Raw genomic sequence first — 19,465 nt, forward strand, 5'->3', positions numbered from 1 at the left:
GAAAAGCCATATACATAAAAGCACACAGACAATATACACAAGCAACATATAACTAAAAACAACTTTGAACAGTCAGTCATCATAACTAAAGACACATCCAGGATTTGTAAAGGCTGATTTTACGCAAATGGCAGCTATAAAATGACCATTTACGCAAGATTACAAGGTGTTACTTACGAGTCGGGCAAGTGCGGGGATCCATGGACTGGTGTCCAGGTGGCCAAGCCAGCAATTTCTCACCAGGTCTCAAGTCCCACCCAGATGCCTGCAGCATCTTTCATATAAAGGCGTGATATTGGCAGTTTTATTTTTTATTCCTTTCCTAAAGATCCCCAACATGGAATTAGCCTTTTTAAAGCCACACACTAGGTTGCAATTTCCATTGAGCTATCCACAACTCTGAGATCCTTTTCGTCAGTCACCACCAGTTCAGAGTCAGACCCCATCAACATATATGTGAATTTAGGATTATGAGCCCCAATATGCATTTACATCCTTTACACTTTCTTTGACTCACATTTACCATTTTCATGCCCATTCCCCCAGTCTGAAGAGATCCTTTTGGAGCTTTCACTGTCCTTTTTTTTGTTTGTTCTAATAACCCTAAATAATATGCTGTCATTAGCAAACCTGGCCATCTCACTGTTCACCCCTAACTCCAAATGATTTATAAACAATTAAAAAAGCACCAATGGCAATACAGACCCTTGGGGGACCCCACTGTTTACATGCCTCCATGGTTAGAATTGGCCATTTATTTCTACTCTCCCTGTTGAGGGATTTTGCCTTTTCAATTAAACAATGTCTATCAGATCATGCCTATCCACATCCTTGTTGATACTGCAAAAAAAAAAAAAAACTCTAAAAGGTCAGTGACATACCTTTATAGAGGCCATGTTGGTTTGTCTCCAGCAAGACTTGTCCTTCTATATGTTTGATAATTTTATCTTTAATAATGCTTTCCACCAATTTACCTAGAACAGATGCTAGGCTAACTGGCCTATAATCTCCTACATCCCTCCCCAGACCTCTTTTTAAAAATTGACATTACATTGGTCACTTTCCAGTCTTAGCAGAGGCTGATTATACGTACATGTTAAGGTTTTTGTTAGAAGATCAGCAATTTCATATTTGAGCTCTTTAAGAACTCTCATATGGATATCATGTGGGCCTGGGAATTTATTTATCTATTTTTAGTTTGTCAGTAAGATCTATAACTTTATCTCCTCTCCTGTCACACTATTTGCCTTAGTTCCTCAGGCTCCCATCCTGAAAATAGTAGTTCAGGTAGGGATGTACGAAAGTCACTTACCTTTTCGAAGGGTGATATTTGCGGTGGGGGGGAGGCGTTCCGTCCCTCCCCCCGAAATTCTCTCCGGCCGGCTCCACTCCACGGTGATTCCGCGGAGCTGCTGGCCGGGTCCGCCTGCAGCTGGACATCCGGCCGCTGAGCAGCCTGCAGGGACGCAAATGGCGGCTGCCATAGCCGCCGCCATTTGCGCCCCTCTCTTTTGCCGTAATAGCCTATGTAAATATTTATGTAGGTTATCATGGCCCCAAAAAAAGGGAACGCAAATGGCGGCCACCGTAGCCACCGCCATAGTTTTTGCCGTGATAGGCTATGTAAATACTTAAGTAGGTTATCATGGCTATAATGAAGAAGTGAATGGTGGCTGTGGCCACCATTTGCAAAGCTGCACGAATGGGAGCAGGTAGGCGTCCCGTTTTGCGTGCCTTTCGCAGGGTGGGGGGTTGGGGGGCTTAATTCCGCCATGGATTTCGGGGGCTGAGTGCACTGGCATTCGGCCTCACCGAGATCTGTGGCGGAATTCTCTGACATCCCTAAGTTCAGGCATGAGTGCCCGCCGTACATTTTCTGCAGTGAAGACAGATGCAAATAATTCATTTACTATCTCAGCAATCTCCTTATACTCCCTTAATACTACTTTTTCCCCTTGTTATCAAATGGTCCAACCACTTCATTAGCTGATTTCCTACTACTGATGTATTAAAATGATTTTTTTTTATTGTTGGTCTTATGTTTTTAGTGAAATGTTCCTCAAAATCCTTTTTTGCATTCCTTTTTGTCTGCTTGCATTTATTTTGTACAAGTTTGTATTCCTTTTTGTTCTCCTCATTTGACCAACACTTCTATTTTCTGAAGGAAGCCTGTCCTGTAATGGCTTCCTTGATACTGCTCATTAATCACGCTGGTGACCTCTTGGACTTTGTGCTACCTTTCCTGACATGTAGAATACATTCTAGCTGAGCTTCTATTATTGTGGTTTTGAGTAACCCCCAAGCATTCTGAAGAGATTTGACCCTCTTGACTTTCCCTTTCAACTTCCTTTTTTATCAATCCCCTCATTTTTTGAGGAGTTTCCTCTTTAATTTAATATTTTATTTGTTACATTTATATCCCACTTTTTCCTCCAAGGAGCACAAAGCAGTGTACATGATCCTTCTCTTCACAACCCTGTGAGGTAGGTTAGGCAGATTGACAGTGACTGGCCCAAAGTCACCCAGTGAGCTTCATGGCTGAGTGGGGACTTGAACCCGGCTCTCCCGAGTTCCAGTGCAACACTCTAACCACTACACCACACTGCTTATTGAGGTCAAATGTGACTGTCTTGAACTTCCTTGGCAATTCCCTACTTACATTTAAATTAAATTTGATAGCACTGTCGACAGTGTTTCTAATTGGTTCAGCAGTTCTCATGTCTTGCAATAGGTCCTGGGCACCACTTAGGATTAAGTCCAAGGTTACTTCCCCACTATTCTAGGGCATAGTTGTTTAGAATATTGAGAAATTTTGTCTCATTGTTGTGATTGGTAGACATGTTTATCCAATATGTGAGTGTAACTGAAATCACTGACTGCTATAATATTGTCTCCTTTGGATGCCTCTCTGATTTCATTCTCCATCTTATGTCCCCAGTTCTAAATTCCTTTTGGGAGCTGGTACTGTCACCCACAGCGACTCTGTGGAGAAGGCTAGGGATGGCGGAGAATTTCACCACAGACTCCGGGGGGGAGCGAATTCTTAGAATCCAGCCCTCCCTGGAGTCCGTGGTGGAACAGACCACCCCACCCTGCCACCCTGTGAAGTCTGACCCGGCCGGCTTCTACCTGGCACCACCGGGTCCAGGTCCAGCTGGGTCCATCCGTGGCCGGTCTTTGGACGCAAATGGCAACCGGCCTGGCAGACACCATTTGCGTCCCTTCCCCTTACCATGATAGGCTACGTCAATCTTTATGCTAGGCTGGTTGCCATTTGCATCCAAAGACCGGCTGCGGCCAGAAGTCCGGCTGCGGCCGGCCCCGGCTGGCGGCTCTGTGGACTTGCCATGGAGCGGAGCTGGCCGGGGAGGATTCCGGGGGGGATGACTGGATCACCTCCTCCCCACAGACCCCCCAGCGGACTCCAGGTAAGGGGGTTTCGTACACCTCTAGAGGAGGCTTCCCATTTTGAGGTTTCTCGTTTGAGATTATGCCTTCTTTGATGTAGCGAGTGACACCATCCTCAGTATAGGGATGTCAGAGAATTCTGCCACAGACTGAGATGGGATTGAATTCCCTTCAGTCCGTGCCACGGAATCCTCTGCGGAACGGCACCACGAGGTCCTGCAGAGCCAGCAGTCATGTAGCTTTTCTGTTGTTGTTCGCAAGGAGTCACAGAATTTTCATAAATAAAAACGCAGTATAGTAACATTACAATAACAAATATGTAAGTTTTTTTAAAAAAATGAATTGTGCTTACTGCCTTGTTTGTGGATGTTCTTTTTAAATTGAAATCCTCCTTCTCCATTGGGAAGTTTACTTTCAGCCAAAACACTTCCTCTTCCTAGGAGCTTCCCAAAAGAAGGCTGTCTTAGGTGTGCCTGAGAGATAAACTATTTGTTTAAAGCAATGCTGTTTTAAAGAAAGAAAAAAGAGCCCTGCATGATGTATTATTTTCCCTGCTAAGCTCCAGGACTGGTATGGTCATTTTAAATGGTTTTGTCTTTCTTTAAAGCAGCGTTGCTTTAGTTTATCTGTCAGGCACACTCAAGACAGCCTTCTTTTGGGAAGCCCCTGCAAGGAAGAGGAAGTATCTTGGCTGAAAGTAATTACTGCACGTCAGGGCAGGGGAAAAAAATACATAAATATTTATGAAAAATAGCGATTTTTACTGAAGTTATGCAGACTCACGGAGATGGCTGGGCACAGGAATTACGTTTATCGGTACAGATTAATCTATGTAATTTTCAGAGTGGAAAAAGAAGAGGAGAATTCCAGGGGCTTGTGAACAGCGGAACAGAGCACTGGAAACAAACTGCGGAAGTCAAGCGGCACGGAGGTACACAATTCGTACATCCCTACCTCAGTATGCCTTTCTCTCTGCTTCCTATAGAGTTTATATCTAGAGATGACCATATCCCACTGGTTCTCTCCATTCCACCAGAATGTTATGCCCACTCTATCTATGTTCTCTTTTAAAACTAAGCAGCTACCCAATCTTGACTCAGAAACTTTTAGGATTAGCATAGAAACAACTATTCACCATGGTCCTCTCCAAATGCCTCTGGGATATGTTTTTTCTCCTGTGGCCCTTTGACCGCACCTATGTATGAAGGGGGCCAGAGATATTCCAAATGCAAAGCAGCAAATGGCACAATGTGGTGCATGGAGTCAGATTAATTCCCCTTAAGGATGATGGATTTACCGTACATGAAAGCACTTCTTGAAAATGTTACATGAACTACTATCATGAAATATACTGAACATCCATTTTTACTGTACATGCTTACTTCAGAAGGTTATTCTGGCCAATAATTCACCACAGAGGGCAAGTTAACACCAAATGTAAAGCCACGACATTATGTGGCTGTAGTCCAAGCGCATTCTTTTAAAACTCATCAGAAACCAGTCATGCGGTATTTTAATATTTCTGCTGCATTATTACTAACATCATGATATTGTTGTGTTATTGTTATTTTTGCTCTGTGTTTACTATTCCCCACTTTCAGAATGTTTTTTTTAATTGGAAAGAACTTAATATATTTTCTAAATCTCTCTATAAAAGGAAGTGTTTGTTTGTCTGTCCCGATGGACTCGAAACCCGTACATCTGATTGTAATGAAGCTTTCAGGATTTGTTGTATCTCTATCTGGGATGGTTTTCGGCATAGAGAAATTTTTGTCCACCATCAGATACTCAGCCTGTGTTATCACGCAGATACAGCAGGGGGAAGGGGAAGGGGAAGGGAGAGAGTTTCCCAGGTAATGGAAGAAAAATGTTGGCAGTTGATGTGGTGGGAGGGGGAGAGGAGGAAGACAAGTGGAGGAAGAAGAGAGTCATGGCTGACAGAGAGGGAAGCTCAAGACAGTCTTCAGGAGATGTAGAACAACACAGATCCATGCCCTAAAGGGCTATGGGGAGTCACCATGGCAGGGGCTGGGCATAATGTGTCCAACTCTGGAAGCTGCATAACTTTACTTGAAGGCTTTGCTGTACCCAGCTCTGGCAGGTGTGTAAGGCTTTGTTGTATCAAATTAAGGGCTCTTCCCAATCCATGCAAAGCTGGGCCCATTTGCTAGTAAATAAAGGAAACGTTAGGGATGTCAGACAAATCCATTGCAGATTCAAATGAAGCCAGATTCTTTGGAATCCGGCCTCAGGAATCTGCAGCGGATCGGGACCACTTACCTCCACTCCAAGAGGACTGGAGGCGGAACGGCACTCAGCTGCTTCTTGCCAGCCAGAGCCATTCGCCTCCTCCCCGTACCTGCCGATGGCCATGTCTTAAAAACAAAAAAAGGCAATCGGGAGGATGTGCCCATAGACTTATACGCAAATAGAGTCATGAATCTTGCATATAAGCCTATGGACACATAGGATTATATGCAAGATTCATGACTCTATTTGCATATAAGTCTATGGGCACATCCTCCCGATCGCTTTTTTTTTTTTTAAGACATGGCAATCGGCAGGGGCAGGGAGGAGGCGAACGGCTCTGGCTGGCAGGAGGGAAGGAAAGCACCCCCAAGCCAGTTCCCCCCCCCCGGAATCCGAGTGGAGCGGAACTGCTCTAGAGGATTCCAGGGGGGAGGAAAGGATCGCCTCCCCCCCCCCAGATTCCCAACCGGAACAGACGGTGGGGAATCCATACACCCTTAGGAAACATAGAAAGTGGATTCAAACAATACACAGGCAAAATCAATCTCAAAGCTAAATGCTCACTAAATCCTTTCTTCAAAATCATTTGTCTACAATCTGGGACAGCTAATGCAAAGGAGGCAAGGTTAGGTTAATTTTAAAACAGCCATCACTCTTTAGAAACTGCTAACAGATAAAATGCAATATTCTTTTATAGTATGCCTGATTTTTTAACCGATGTTTATGACTTCTTCATTATAACCACAAAGGGACTAAAATGAAAATGTGCAGTCTGCATGGTATTCACTTTGCAAAGAGCAAATAGAATCGGTGGGTAAATTATGAGTGACACTTTTTTCTAAGCCCTGGCAAAATGAAGCAAGCTAAGGTAAGACTAAGTGACTCCTCTCTAACTATAGCCAGTGTTCAAAATAGCAATGTATAGCACGATCCTTGGGCCCCTGTATGGTATCTGAAGGGCCACTGGTTGCTGGAGATTTCCACCTCTGAGGCCATAGAAAGAGCTACGACCTCAGAGGGGGAAACCTGTGAGGGGATTTCCCCCCCTGCCCCCCTCCCACCTCCAGGCACTGTGAAAAGTTCCATGGTGGCTGCCTCTCCAAAGGTCTGAGCTATGACCTCAGGAAGAAGGGGAGGAATGAGGGCGTGCTGGTAGGCAGGGCAGGGAGAGGAGAGGCTGTGGATCCTCAGCCACATGAATCAGTTAGATGGGCTCAGGGGCCTGTCTAGCAAAAAATACAACAAAGGAGGATGGAGAGGCCAAAGAGCCTTTGTTGCTCCTCCCACCCTGCCGGCAAGAGCCAGGCAAGGCATAGGGAATTGGGATTGTATCCTTAATGTTAATTAAGTACATAGACCTTGAGTCGGATACCGTGTCTCCTCCTCACTACATGAGGAGAAAGTACTTCCACTCACACATAGGGGAGGGGAAAAATGTTCTTTGGGCAGTAGCCTCTCAGGCCTTATGGTGTGTCACTTTTGAGGGGCCTCCAACACTGAGAGGATAGAGTAGCTGCTACTGCAAGGGAAATCTTAAAAGCTGTCCCCTTCTGTGGTTGAGCAGCATACCCGCCCACAACAGTTTCTTTTGATCCACTTGGTCCACTACTGCCTATTTATTTCAGCTTTAAATAGCACAGGTCTCCCTGTTTGCTTTACTTCTGTCCATCGGCTGGAGAACCAGGGCCACTGGGAGGCTGCACCCCCTGCCTCCCATGAAGAACATCATCACAGAGGGGAGGCCAACCTGGGCCTATACATCAGCCACAATGGGAAGAGCTTCAGGGAGCTCGCTCCACCCCTCCCTGCTAGAAAGAACACACAGCTTTTGGTTGACCCCAAAAGGCTTATAAGTTAGGACCTGGGTGAACCACTCAGGAGAGCCACAAGGGAGCACAGGGCTTGGGTTGTAGCTTTTAAAAATTGTTGGTGGGTGGTGGCCTGTGGGGTTGTATTTGTGATTTTAGGGGTGGGGTGCCCACCTGATAGGTGGAAGAGAGGAAGGCATGTGGCCACCTGGAGGAGGCAGTGAGGGGAGTTCTGTGGGCCAGAACATACCGGGGCTGGGTGACAGATGCTGGTGGAATGCTAGGGGCAGGCCATGCCAGGTAAGGGGAACAGGGGAGGGATGTGTAATATCTGTCCCCTGTTCTGGGCCTGTCCAGAGCTGATGGATGGCTGGGGGATGCATGACTCCATCCTCTGGCTTTTGTCTGGTGCTGTGTAATGCCAGGTCCATTGCCCATAAAACATCTCTCATCCATGACATGTTCCTGGAAGAGGGTGCAGACTTCACATGTATTACGGAGACCTGGCTAGATGAGGCTGCTGCTCCCACTCTTGCGGCATTTGCCTGGCTCAATTTTCATATGCACAGCAGCCAAGGGCTGGGGGTCAGGGAGGGGGAGTGGCTGATATCTACTGGGAGTCCTTGGTCCTCACCAGACCCCCTCTCCAGGAGACCAAGGTTGCTGAGTGCATGTACTGGAGGTTGGGCCCGAAGGGCAGTCTGGGGATTCTGCTCATGTACCATCCACCCCACTGCATGATGGACTCCCTGGCTGAGGTGTTTGAGATGGTCTCTGGTATGTGTGTGCAGTCCCCTAACTTGTTGGTGTTGGGGGACTTCAGTGTACATTTGGAGGCCAGCCTCATGCGGGCGCCTCAGGACTTCATGGAGATCATGACTTCCTGGGAGCTGCACCCTATTCCATTTGGGCCCACCCATGTAGCCGGTCATGCATTAGACCTTGTGTTTGTTTCCAGAGAGGTGGGGAGTGATCTGGAAATCAGGGGTATATCCCCCCCTTGTCATGGTCAGATCACTTCCTGGGTGGACCTCTTGATTCCACAACTTCCCCGCAGGGGTGGAGGACCCATTAAGATGGTCCACCCCAGGTGTCTTATGGATCCAAATGGATTCCTGACTGCGCTTGGGGATCCTTTGGAGCACGCAAACAGCTGCTTGGTCAAGACCCTGGTAGGTGGCTGGAATACTGCAATCACTGGGGCATTAGACTGGGTGGCTCCAAAATGCCCTCTCCCCCTGAACAAACTGCACCATAGTTCACCCCATGGTTGTGAGCTCTGAAAGAGGAGGTGAAATGGCTGGAGCACCGGTGGTGGAAATCTCGCTCTGAAGACGATCAGACATGGGTTAGAGCTGTAGCTTCAGCCTACCAAGTGATGATAATAGCAGCAAAAAAGAATTCTTATGTTGCCTTTATCGCATCCACAGAGTGCTGTCCCAGGAGGCTGTTCCAAATGGTCTGGAACCTGGTTGGTCCAGTTGTTCTGGAACCCATGGAGCATTCTAAGACATCCTGTGCTGAGTTTGCAAAGCACTTTGCAGATAAAATCAACTGGATCAGGAATGCTATTGTGTGCGCTGTGGATACAGTTAGTTAGGAGTGGCCAGTGGCAGACCAGTTGTGTGGGCTTAGTTCCAGATTCTTCCTTCTGAGGAACTGGACAAGGTGCTTTCATCTTTAAGGCCAACCACCTGCTTACTAGATCCTTGCCTATCTTGGCTCATTATGAGGTAAAGGGAGAGACTTAGGGATGGGATCAAGGCAGTGGTAAACGCTTCTCTCAAAGAGGGGGTGATGCCATCAGCCCTCAAGGCGGCGGTGATAAGACCACTATTAAAGAAGCCCTCCTTGGATCCCCAAAACTTGAACAACTTTTGCCCAGTCTCCAATCTGCCTTTTTTGGGCAAAATGATTGAGTGGGTGGTGTCGTTGCAGTTGCAGGCACACTTGGAAGAAGCCGATTATCTGGCTCCATTTCAATCAGGTGTCAGGCCTGGGCATGGGACAGAAACGGCCTTGGTCACCTTGGTGGATGACATGGGGAGGGCTCTGGATAGGGGTAAATGCCCCTTCCTTATTCTCCTTGATCTCTCGGCAGCTTTTGATACTGTCGACCACACTATCCTCCTGGACTGCCTGGAGGGGTTGGGTATAGGGGACACTGTATTACAGTGGTTCTGTTCCTTCCTCTCTGGCAGGTATCAGAGGGTAGCTCTGGGGGAGGAGACTTCAGACCTTTGGCTGCTCACTTGCGGGGTGCCACAGGGTTCTATTCTCTCCCCGATGTTATTTAACATCTATGTGAAGCCGCTGGGGGCTATCATCAGGAGGTTTGAGGTGCAGTGTCACCAATATGCAGATGAGATGCAACTCTACCTCTCATTTAAATCCTCACCAAGGTTGGCTGTAGAAACCCTGTTCAAGTGTCTAGAGTCAGTGAGTAGCTGGATGGAAAGGACTAAGCTGAAACTGAACCCCAACAAAACTGAAGTACTTTTTGTGGGAGACAAGGGGAGGTTGGGGAATGTTGACCTGATGTTCCATGGGGTGTAGCTACCCCTGAAGAACCAGGTCTGCAGTCTGGGGGTCATTTCAGACTCCCAGCTGTCCATGGAGGCTCAGGTGTCAGCTGTGAGCTGGGCAGTGCTGTACCAACTCCATTTGATATGGTGGCTGTGCCCCTACCTCCCTTACCATCTGCTCCCATCAGTAGTTCATACCCTGGTCTCCTCTCACCTAGACTACTGTAATGCGCTCTATGTGGAGTTACCCTTGGAGATGGTTCAGAAGTTGCAGCTGGTGCAGAATGCAGCGGCCTGCTTGATTAAAGGCAGCTGTCCGTGAGACCACATCACCCCAGTGCTGAAGGAGTTGCACTGGTTACCAGTTGTTTTCTGGGCCCAGTTCAAGGTGTTGGCATTGACCTTTAAAACCCTATATAGTTCTGGCCCAGTCTATCTTAAGGAGTGCCTCCAACAACAGCAGGGATGCCGCTCAATGAGATGGGACTTGGAAGGCCTTCTGTCTGTCCCATCAGCCAGGACAGCTAGGCTGGTGAGAACTAGGGAGAGGTCCTTTTCTGTGGTGGACCCCACTCTGTGGAATTCCCTCACTAGTGATCTCTGCCATGCCCCCTCTTTGATGAGCTTCCACCAGGCTTTGAAAACCTGGCTGTTCAGGCAGGCATTTGGGGTTGTTGTTGTTCAGTCGTTCAGTCGTGTCCGACTCTTCGTGACCCCATGGACCATAGCACGCCAGGCCTTCCTGTCCTGCGCTCTCTCCCAGAGCGTGCTCAAGTTCATATTCATTGCATCCGTGATGCTATCTAGCCATCTCATCCTCTGCCGTCCCCTTCTCCTTTTGCCTTCAGTCTTTCCCAGCATCAGGGTCTTTTCCAGGGAGTTTTCTCTTCGCATTAGGTGGCCAAAATATTGGAGCTTCAGCTTCATTATCTGTCCTTCCAATGAGCACTCAGGGTTGATTTCCTTGAGGATGGACTGATTTGACCTCCTTGCAGTCCAGGGGACTCGTAAGAGTCTTCTCCAGCACCACAGTTCGAAAGCATCAATTCTTCGGCGCTCAGCCTTCCTTATAGTCCAGCTCTCACAGCCATACATTACTACTGGGAAAACCATAGCTTTGATTAGACGGACCTTTGTTGGCAAGGTGATGTCTCTGCTTCTTACTATGCTGTCTAGGTTGGCCATAGCTTTCCTCCCAAGGAGCAAGCGTCTTTTAATTTCATGGCTACAGTCACCGTCTGCGGTGATCTTGGAGTCCAAGAAAGTAAAATCTGTCACTGCTTCCATTTCTTCCCCTTCTATATGCCAGGAAGTGATGGGGCCAGATGCCATGATCTTAGTTTTTTTAATGTTGAGTTTCAAACCAGCTTTTGCACTCTCCTCTTTCACCCTCAACAAGAGGCTCTTTAGATCCTCTTCGCTTTCTGCCATTAGGGTGGTATCGTCTGCATATCGGAGGTTGTTGATAATTCTCCCAGCAATCTTAATTCCGACCTCTGATTCATCCAACCCGGCATTTCTCATGATGTACTCTGCATATAAGTTAAATAAGCAGGGTGACAATATGCAGCCTTGTCGTACTCCTTTCCCAATTTTGAACCAATCGGTTGTTCCATGTCTGGTTCTTACTGTTGCTTCTTGACCCTCGTACAGGTTTCTCAGGAGACAGGTAAGGTGGTCTGGTACTCCCATCACTTTCAGAATTTGCCACAGTTTGTTGTGATCCACACAATCAAAGGCTTTAGCGTAGTCAATGAAGCAGAAATCGACGTTTTTCTGGAATTCTCTTGCTTTCTCCATGATCCAGCGAATGTTGGCGATTTGATCTCTAGTTCCTCTGCCTCTTCGAAACCCAGCTTGTACTTCCGGTAGTTCTCGGTTTGCATACTGCTGAAGCCTAGCTTGTAGGATTTTGAGCATCACCTTGCTGGCATGTGAAATGAGCGCAATTGTGCGGTAGTTTGAACACTCTTTGGCGTTGCCCTTCTTTGGAATTGGAATGTAAACTGACCTTTTCCAGTCTTGTGGCCACTGTTGAGTGTTCCAGATTTGTTGACATATTGAATGCAGCACTTTCACAGCATCATCTTTTAGGATTTTAAATAGCTTGGCTGGAATACTGTCATCTCCGCTAGCTTTGTTGTTACTAATGCTTCCTAAGGCCCACTTGACTTCACTCTCTAGGATGTCCAGCTCAAGTTCAGTGACCGCACTATCATGGCTATCAGGGACATTCAGATCTTTCCTGTATAGTTCTTCTGTGTATTCTTGCCACCTCTTCTTAATCTCATCTGCTTCTGTTAGGTCCCTGCCTTCTTGGTCCTTCATCATGCCCGTCTTTGCACAAAACGTTCCCTTGAGATCTCCAATTTTCTTGAAGAGATCTCTAGTCTTTCCCATTCTGTTGTTTTCCTCGATTTCTTTGCATTGTTCATTTAAGAAGGCCTTCTTGTCTCTCCTTGCTATTCTCTGGAACTCTGCGTTCAGTTGGGTATATCTTCCCCTTTCTCCCTTGCTTTTCGCTTCCCTTCTTTCCTCAGCTACTTGTAAAGCCTCATCAGACAGCCACTTTGCTTTCTTGCATTTCTTTTTCTTTGGGATGGATTTCGTTGCTGCCTCCTGAACAATGTTACGGATCTCCGTCCATAGTTCCTCAGGCACTCTGTCTATCAGGTCTAATCCCTGAAATCTATTCCTCACCTCCACTGTATATTCATCAGGGATATGATTTAGGTCATACCTGAACGGTTTAGTGGTTTTCCCGACGTTCTTCAATTTAAGCTGAAATTTTGCAAGAAGCAGCTCATGATCTGAGCCACAGTCAGCTCCAGGTCTTGTTTTTACTGACTGTATGGAGCTTCTCCATCTTTGGCTGCAAAGGACATAATCAATCTGATTTCGATATTGACCATCTGGTGACGTCCATGTGTAGAGTCGCCTCTTGTGCTGTTGGAAAAGAGTGTTTGCTATGATCAGCATGTTCTCTTGGCAAAACTCTATTAGCTTTTGTCCTGCTTCATTTTGTACACCAAGGCCATGCCTGCCTGTTATCCCGGTGATTTCTTGATTTCCTACTTTAGCATTCCAATCCCCTATGATGAAGAGGACATCTTTTTTTGGTGTTAGTTCTAGAAGGTGTTGTAGGTCTTCATAGAACCGATCAACCTCAGCTTCTTCAGCCTCAGTGGTTGGGGCATAGACTTGAATTACTGTGATGTTGAATGGTTTGCCTTGGATTCGTACTGAGATCATTCTATCATTTTTAAGATTGTACCCCAGTACTGCTTTTCCCACCCTTTTGTTGACTATGAGTGCTACTCCATTTCTTCTAAGGGATTCTTGCCCACAATAGTAGATATGATGGTCACCTGAATTAAATTCGCCCATGCCTGTCCATTTTAGTTCGCTGATTCCCAAGATGTCGATGTTCAATCTTGCCATCTCATGTTTGACCACCTCCAGCTTACCTTGATTCATTGATCTGACATTCCAGGTTCCTAAACAATATTGTTCTTTACAGCATCGGATTTTCTTTTCACCACCAGACACATCCACAGCTGAGTGTCCTTTCGGCTTTGGCCCAGCCGCTTCACTCTTTCTGGCGCTACTTGGAAATACCCTCTGCTCTTCCCCAGTAGCATATTGGACACCTTCCGACCTGAGGGGCTCATCTTCCGGCGTCATCTCTTTTAGCCTTGTGATACGTTCCATGGGGTTTTCTTGGCAAGAATACTGGAGTGGGTTGCCATTTCCTTCTCCAGTGGACCACATTTTGTCAGAACTCTCTGCCATGACCTGTCCATCTTGGGTGGCCCTGCACGGCATAGCTTATGGCTTCACTGAGTTACGCAAGCCCCTTCGCCACAACAAGGCAGTGATCCATGAAGGGGGCATTTGGGGTAGGTTAGCATTTTTTAGAGCAATGTTGCTTTGTTCAGTTGATTATGTAAATTTGTTGCATTTCGTGTTGTTAGTTGTATTGTACACTTCCTAGAGTAGCTAGGTAGCCTGCCAGATGGGTGGCTAATCAATCAATCAATCAATCAATCACTCAATCAATCAATCAATCAATCAAATAAATTCTAATTCTCCCCCAGTATTTAAGACACAGTGCTGATGCAACTTGAAAGGATGCCAAAATCACATACTCTACTATGTTCCTGATGTAAGGGATATCTACTGAACAGAGTTCTTGGCATTAGCCTCTTCCCATTCTACAAATAACAATGATAAATGTAGGAGTAGCTAATTCTTTATCTTAGAAAAAGGTTCTTTAGTAGATGAAACAATTTCTACTTATCTTTTTCCCTTAGTCAAGATGATACAAAAAATTCTACATACTAATCCAAACAATTTTACTTAGGGAAGCAAACCTAATAACCTGTATACTATGAACAAAAATGGATGTTCTTTTTGCTTGTTATGCCAACAAGACTGCTACATTATTTATTTTAAAATTTCTGTCCCATTTCCTAACCCACCCACAGGTCCTTGTTGCAGCTTGCAAATTATTAAAGAGATAAACTACAATACAGTAAGAGAAAAGACAAAGATAAAATATTTAAAACAATCCTAAAAGCAAACAGGCACAACATCCAATCATAAAATAAATCATAGTTCTAAAAAGAATGGCATCAGCCATCAACTGCTAGTGCAAAACAGGAAGGTTTTCTCACAAGTTTCTAAAAATCCTCAGTGAGCAAGTTAAGAGCTTCTGTTGAAAGTGAATTCCACTCAGAGGGCATCACAACTGTGAACAAACATCCTTTGTCTCAGATGACAACAATGTTCATTTATGAGCGTAGCAATCCTAAAGTCCTGGGGTGTGGAGTATTCTAGGGACCACAGGATGGTGCAGATTTCCTCCCCCCCAAAGCCGTAGAAACAGCAGCAACCTCGGGGGGGGGGATCTGAGTGGATATTCCCCCCACCCCCAGTCATTACAGAAAGCTCTGCAGTGGCTCCTCTTCTGAGGTCACTATTATGATCTCGGAATAGTGTCAAGGAGGAAGAAAAGGGGGAAGGATAGTGGGAGGGAAGGGGGAATGAGAGTCATGGATGTACTGGGTCCACTAGCTTCTCCATTGCTGCCCCGACCACCAAGATGTAAGGAAGCTAGTTGGGTTCAGAGAGCCATCTAGCTTAAATTGCATTTCGGGTGGAATAGGAGGTTGTAAAAGCCTTCATCATTCCATCTGCTCTGTCTGGCTCTTGCTGGCAGGACATTGGATGGCTGGAGGGCTCAGAGAACTGCACTCTTTCTTTCTTACTTACTTACTTACTTATTTATTTATTTATTTATAAGATTTGTGAGCTGCCTTTAGGAAAACCCTACCAGCACCTGGGAGAAGGCCTCAGCAGCCTAAAGTATCAATAACTAGAACTGCACAACGCAACACTGCCCAGAAATCTTGCCTGCTTCAAATTTCAGCTCAACATTAGTGGTCTGGAACTGAATGAAAATACTATCTTTGCAGTCAAAATAAATCCAGAGCTGGAAGGTCAGTAGTGGTGATCAGGCAAGTGAGAAGAGTTTTTCACCTGAAACATTTCATCATTAATTTTAAAAACTAACTAATTAGTGGAATAAAGGGGCACAGCCCAGCCAAAGTCACCCACTCTCCTGCATGGAAGAGCTTCATACACATGCTTAGCACTTCTGTTGAAATGGGAATAATAGTGCTTAAGGCTGCGATCCTATACCCACTAACCTTTGAGTATTCTCGATTGAATTTAATGGAACATATTTCTGTATGACATGTATAGGATTGTGCTGTACATTTCGCTGTGTTGTGCCAGTTTGGATATGGCCAAGGCAATTCACAGCTATGCCACACAGATTAAGAACTCTCAGGCCCCTGGCAAATAACAGCTGCTGTTGTTGTTAAAATGCCTGTGTCGCTTCCCACAACAAAAAGAACTGCTGAAGTGACTTACACACACGATAAAGAAACCCATGATTAATATAACAGAAAAAAACATCAGCACAATACTATAAAGAAAAATACAATAAAACCCTAAAACCGATACAATATGAAAATGGTTCATCCACAAAATACAAAATCTCCCCCTGCCCCACACCACCCAAAGCCTAGAAAGAACTCCACAAAAGCAGCCCACAACAAATGGGCCATAACTAATGTCCAAGTGCCTGGGAAAATAAGTACATATTTGCCTGGTGCCAAAAAGATGACAGCATCAGCACCAGCCAACCTTCCTTGGGGAGGAGGGTGTTTCATAAACATGGAGTGATCACAGAAAGAGCCCATTCCCAAACAAACCCCCCTTCTCCCTGAGCTTCTCTCAGAAGGGGCACACGGAGAGGGGTCTCTGAAGTTTACCTCGGAAAATTATGAGAATTGATTAATGAGGAAATTAGGAAGCACATTTCAAATGATCAGATGTCCTGCCTCCTGCAAGCCAAACTTAAACTTTGTTCTGTACACTGTGCAAAAACCACAGATGAAACTGTTATTCCACTAACCTAATAGAGAAGAGCGGGTGTGGGTGGAAATGTCCTGATGAACTTAAGTCTCATTTCTTTCAATGGATCTACACCAAGTATGACTAAGTCTGGATCCAACCAAATCATTAAGCAGTGTTGCAGTGCTTGGGGACTGATGCATGATCTCTACTCCTCCCTTCTTTATCATTGTCTAAGTTAATTTTATTTAGAAAATGAGCATTGGGTTGTCACCCTTGCCTCTGACTTTCCTGTTCTGGCTTTTTGAGCTTCCACAATGTCAAAATTTAGATTGTAAGCTCCCTGGAGCAAGTACTTGCTTAATTTTTATGTATATTACTCTGTAAAGTGCTGTGTACATTGGTGGTACAATAGGAATACATTAACAACTACAACAACCAACTGTTGAACTCAAGCTTCTAATCACACACACCCTGCCCCTGGAGTATGGAAAAATCAATTTCTCTTTCCCCTTTTCCTTAGCACAGTGCTTCTGATGAAATGTGAACATGGGTGCTAAATTCAGGTCAATTATGAGCTGTGAGTTGAGTAAATAATGCACCCAACTCAAGCTTCTCTTGTCAGTTTCCTTCTAATTGCTGTAGAACTGAGGCCTTTGTGACCAGTTAATTCATATGCAAGAAACAATGGTAAATTTCTCCATCATAGCCCAAATGACATTTTCTTCCAGCAAAAAGTAGTTGAAGATAACAAATTAAATCTACAAGGAGAAATAGCCCACAATTATGGAATGACTGTGGCTGAACTTTGAGAAGAGAAATCCTTTTGAGTTATTGTGCTCACCTGAAGAGATGTCTATTTGATTCTTCTTCACCCCGGTGACATTGATATGAATGCTGACTTTGCCCTCAGTCAAGTCAATCTCTACGGTACCCAGTCCTTCAGCAAAGTTGCTGAATAGCAGAAGTCCATTTGGATTCCAGGTCCGAAACTGAAAGCTGACTGAAAATAGATCCTGATTCGGACGACCAGGCACTTCCAGGAAACTGGTAGCATTGAAAAAGACGGGCACAGTATGGGGCTCCACACACGAAAAGCTTAAATTCCTCTATTTAAAAACAAAACACATAAATACACACAGGTGAAAAACCCTGTATAGTTCAACTGACAGATATTTTTTAGAAAATTACAATTCAGGTTACTTCTGAATTTCCTACAGAACCCAGTAAAAATATGCGCAAAAGGGAATATATTAATCCACTGAGGGATATGTGAAACTTAACCCCCTTAACTTCCCTCAAAATCCCTCAGATGTTTGACCTGAAAAATCCAAATTTGTTCCTAATTTCAAAATTAATAATACTAATACTAATTAACAATGCTTGTATAGAGCTTTCAAGTGTTCAAAGTGATTCATATGCATCATCTCCAGGACCAGCCCTGACATGAGGCAGGATGAATCCCCTGTCTCTGGTAGCAGAGTGGGAGAAATGGAAAATTGCATACTCCCCACCCCTGCCAGGAGGGCTCCCTGCTGCTGCATCACTGGAGCGAAGCAGCGCCACTAGCAAGGTGCTCCGGAGAGTCCCGCCACCAGTCCTGCTCACACAGAGCAGCTGGCAGGGCTCTCTGGAGCAGCCGCCCACCATCTGTTTTACTCTGAGGGGGTTCTCAGACTGAGCCAGAGGCAAGGCAGCAGCTGCCTGGCCTCTGGCTCACTCCAAGAACTCTCTCAGAGTAAGCCAGAGGGCAGGCCCTCTGGAAAGCCTCCCAGACATAAATACCTGGCTCTGAGAAGGTCGTTCCTCAGAGCCAGGTAGTGACTGGAGAGGAGTCTGAGTAGACTGCCTGCACCACAGGCAGTCACCTGGGACATCCCTCCTCTGGATCACCAGCCTGGCTCTTTGTTGAGTTAGAGCTCACAGGGCGGGTGGCTGCTCCAAAGGAAGAGTGTCCCAGGTAATCGCCTGAAGCATAGGCAATCTCCTTGGACACCTCTCCAGTCAGTGTCTGGCCCTGAGGAAGGGCCCCTCTGAGTCAGGCATTTTAGACTGAGACACTGTGAAGAGCTGTGCTGGCTGGTTTTGCCACCCAACATGGTCTTTCAGAGGCAAGCAGGTGGGGGTTGCAGAGGCAGCTTGAGGAGGTATCATGACAGTAGCAGCTACAAGCTAAATGTATCCACTGTTGCACTCTGTAGAGCTACAGACTGGTTTGCCATTAAATTTCAGCAGCAAATCAGCTATTTGGGGGCTTTTTCTTTTGGGGGGTGCCTGTGGAAAGCATGGTGCCTGCAGAATGTAGCTCGCAGCGGTGGTCCATGAGGCAAAAATGACCCCCAGACCTTTGGATGTTGCCCACCTCTGCTTTATACCTTGAAAGCGCGCCAGATGCACACATGCATGCACGTGCGCGCGCACACACACACAAGTGAGCCTTTCTAAGCTGATCAAGAACATTCCACTAATCCAAAATTAATAAACACAGACCCCAGAATTGCCCTCAAGGCCCTTTCTCTCACACCTAATCCTCCCATGTTACCCCTACCCAAGACCTTCCTTGCTTTTCAGCTCTCCCTCATCTTGGTTCTTTGCTCTACTCTATCCATCATGGTACCCCATCTGAGTATAAGGAATTAGGAAAATGAAATATGAGCATGAAATCTTTCTGTATTGCTGGATTTACATATCTCTTTTTCATAAAGACAACAAGGCCAGGCATCCATGATTGACAGTATAGAGAAACAGGGAAGGGAAAACAACACTCTTCCCGTTTTACAGGCAGATAAATGAATGGATTTATTTGAGATCCCTCAGGGCTGAGCTACCTGCTTCATTCTCCAGGCTGTAAGTGTTCAGGTCATTCTCTGAATGAGCAGCACTGAGTTTAGAATTCCAGCTAATATTGTGGATATCGTGGCAAAACATATAATCCCCTTCTATCACTGAGCATGTCACAGAATACTTTTTGATGCATGATTCATAGTGATGGATTGGGTGTGTCTCTGTTATGCTCTCTTCTGGACTTGATAAATCTGGCATGTTTCATAC

The 19,465-nt window shown here is 45.7% G+C and overlaps 1 protein-coding gene across 1 annotated transcript in view; it reads right to left on the reverse strand.

Annotated features, from left to right (window-relative positions):
• The window catches only part of CNTNAP2 (contactin associated protein 2), a 2,014,778-nt gene that overhangs the window by 900,348 nt on the left and 1,094,965 nt on the right, over nucleotides 1-19,465 (reverse strand). The window contains exon 8 of the mRNA XM_084857751.1: nucleotides 17,259-17,523. Within this exon, the coding sequence (XP_084713877.1) occupies nucleotides 17,259-17,523 (265 nt within the window). The remainder of the gene's footprint in view (nucleotides 1-17,258; nucleotides 17,524-19,465) is intronic.

This window comes from Heloderma suspectum, chromosome 5 (genome assembly GCF_057233095.1).
Source record: "Heloderma suspectum isolate Gila_16-S chromosome 5, 16-S_ref, whole genome shotgun sequence".
Taxonomy (NCBI): domain Eukaryota; kingdom Metazoa; phylum Chordata; class Lepidosauria; order Squamata; family Helodermatidae; genus Heloderma; species Heloderma suspectum.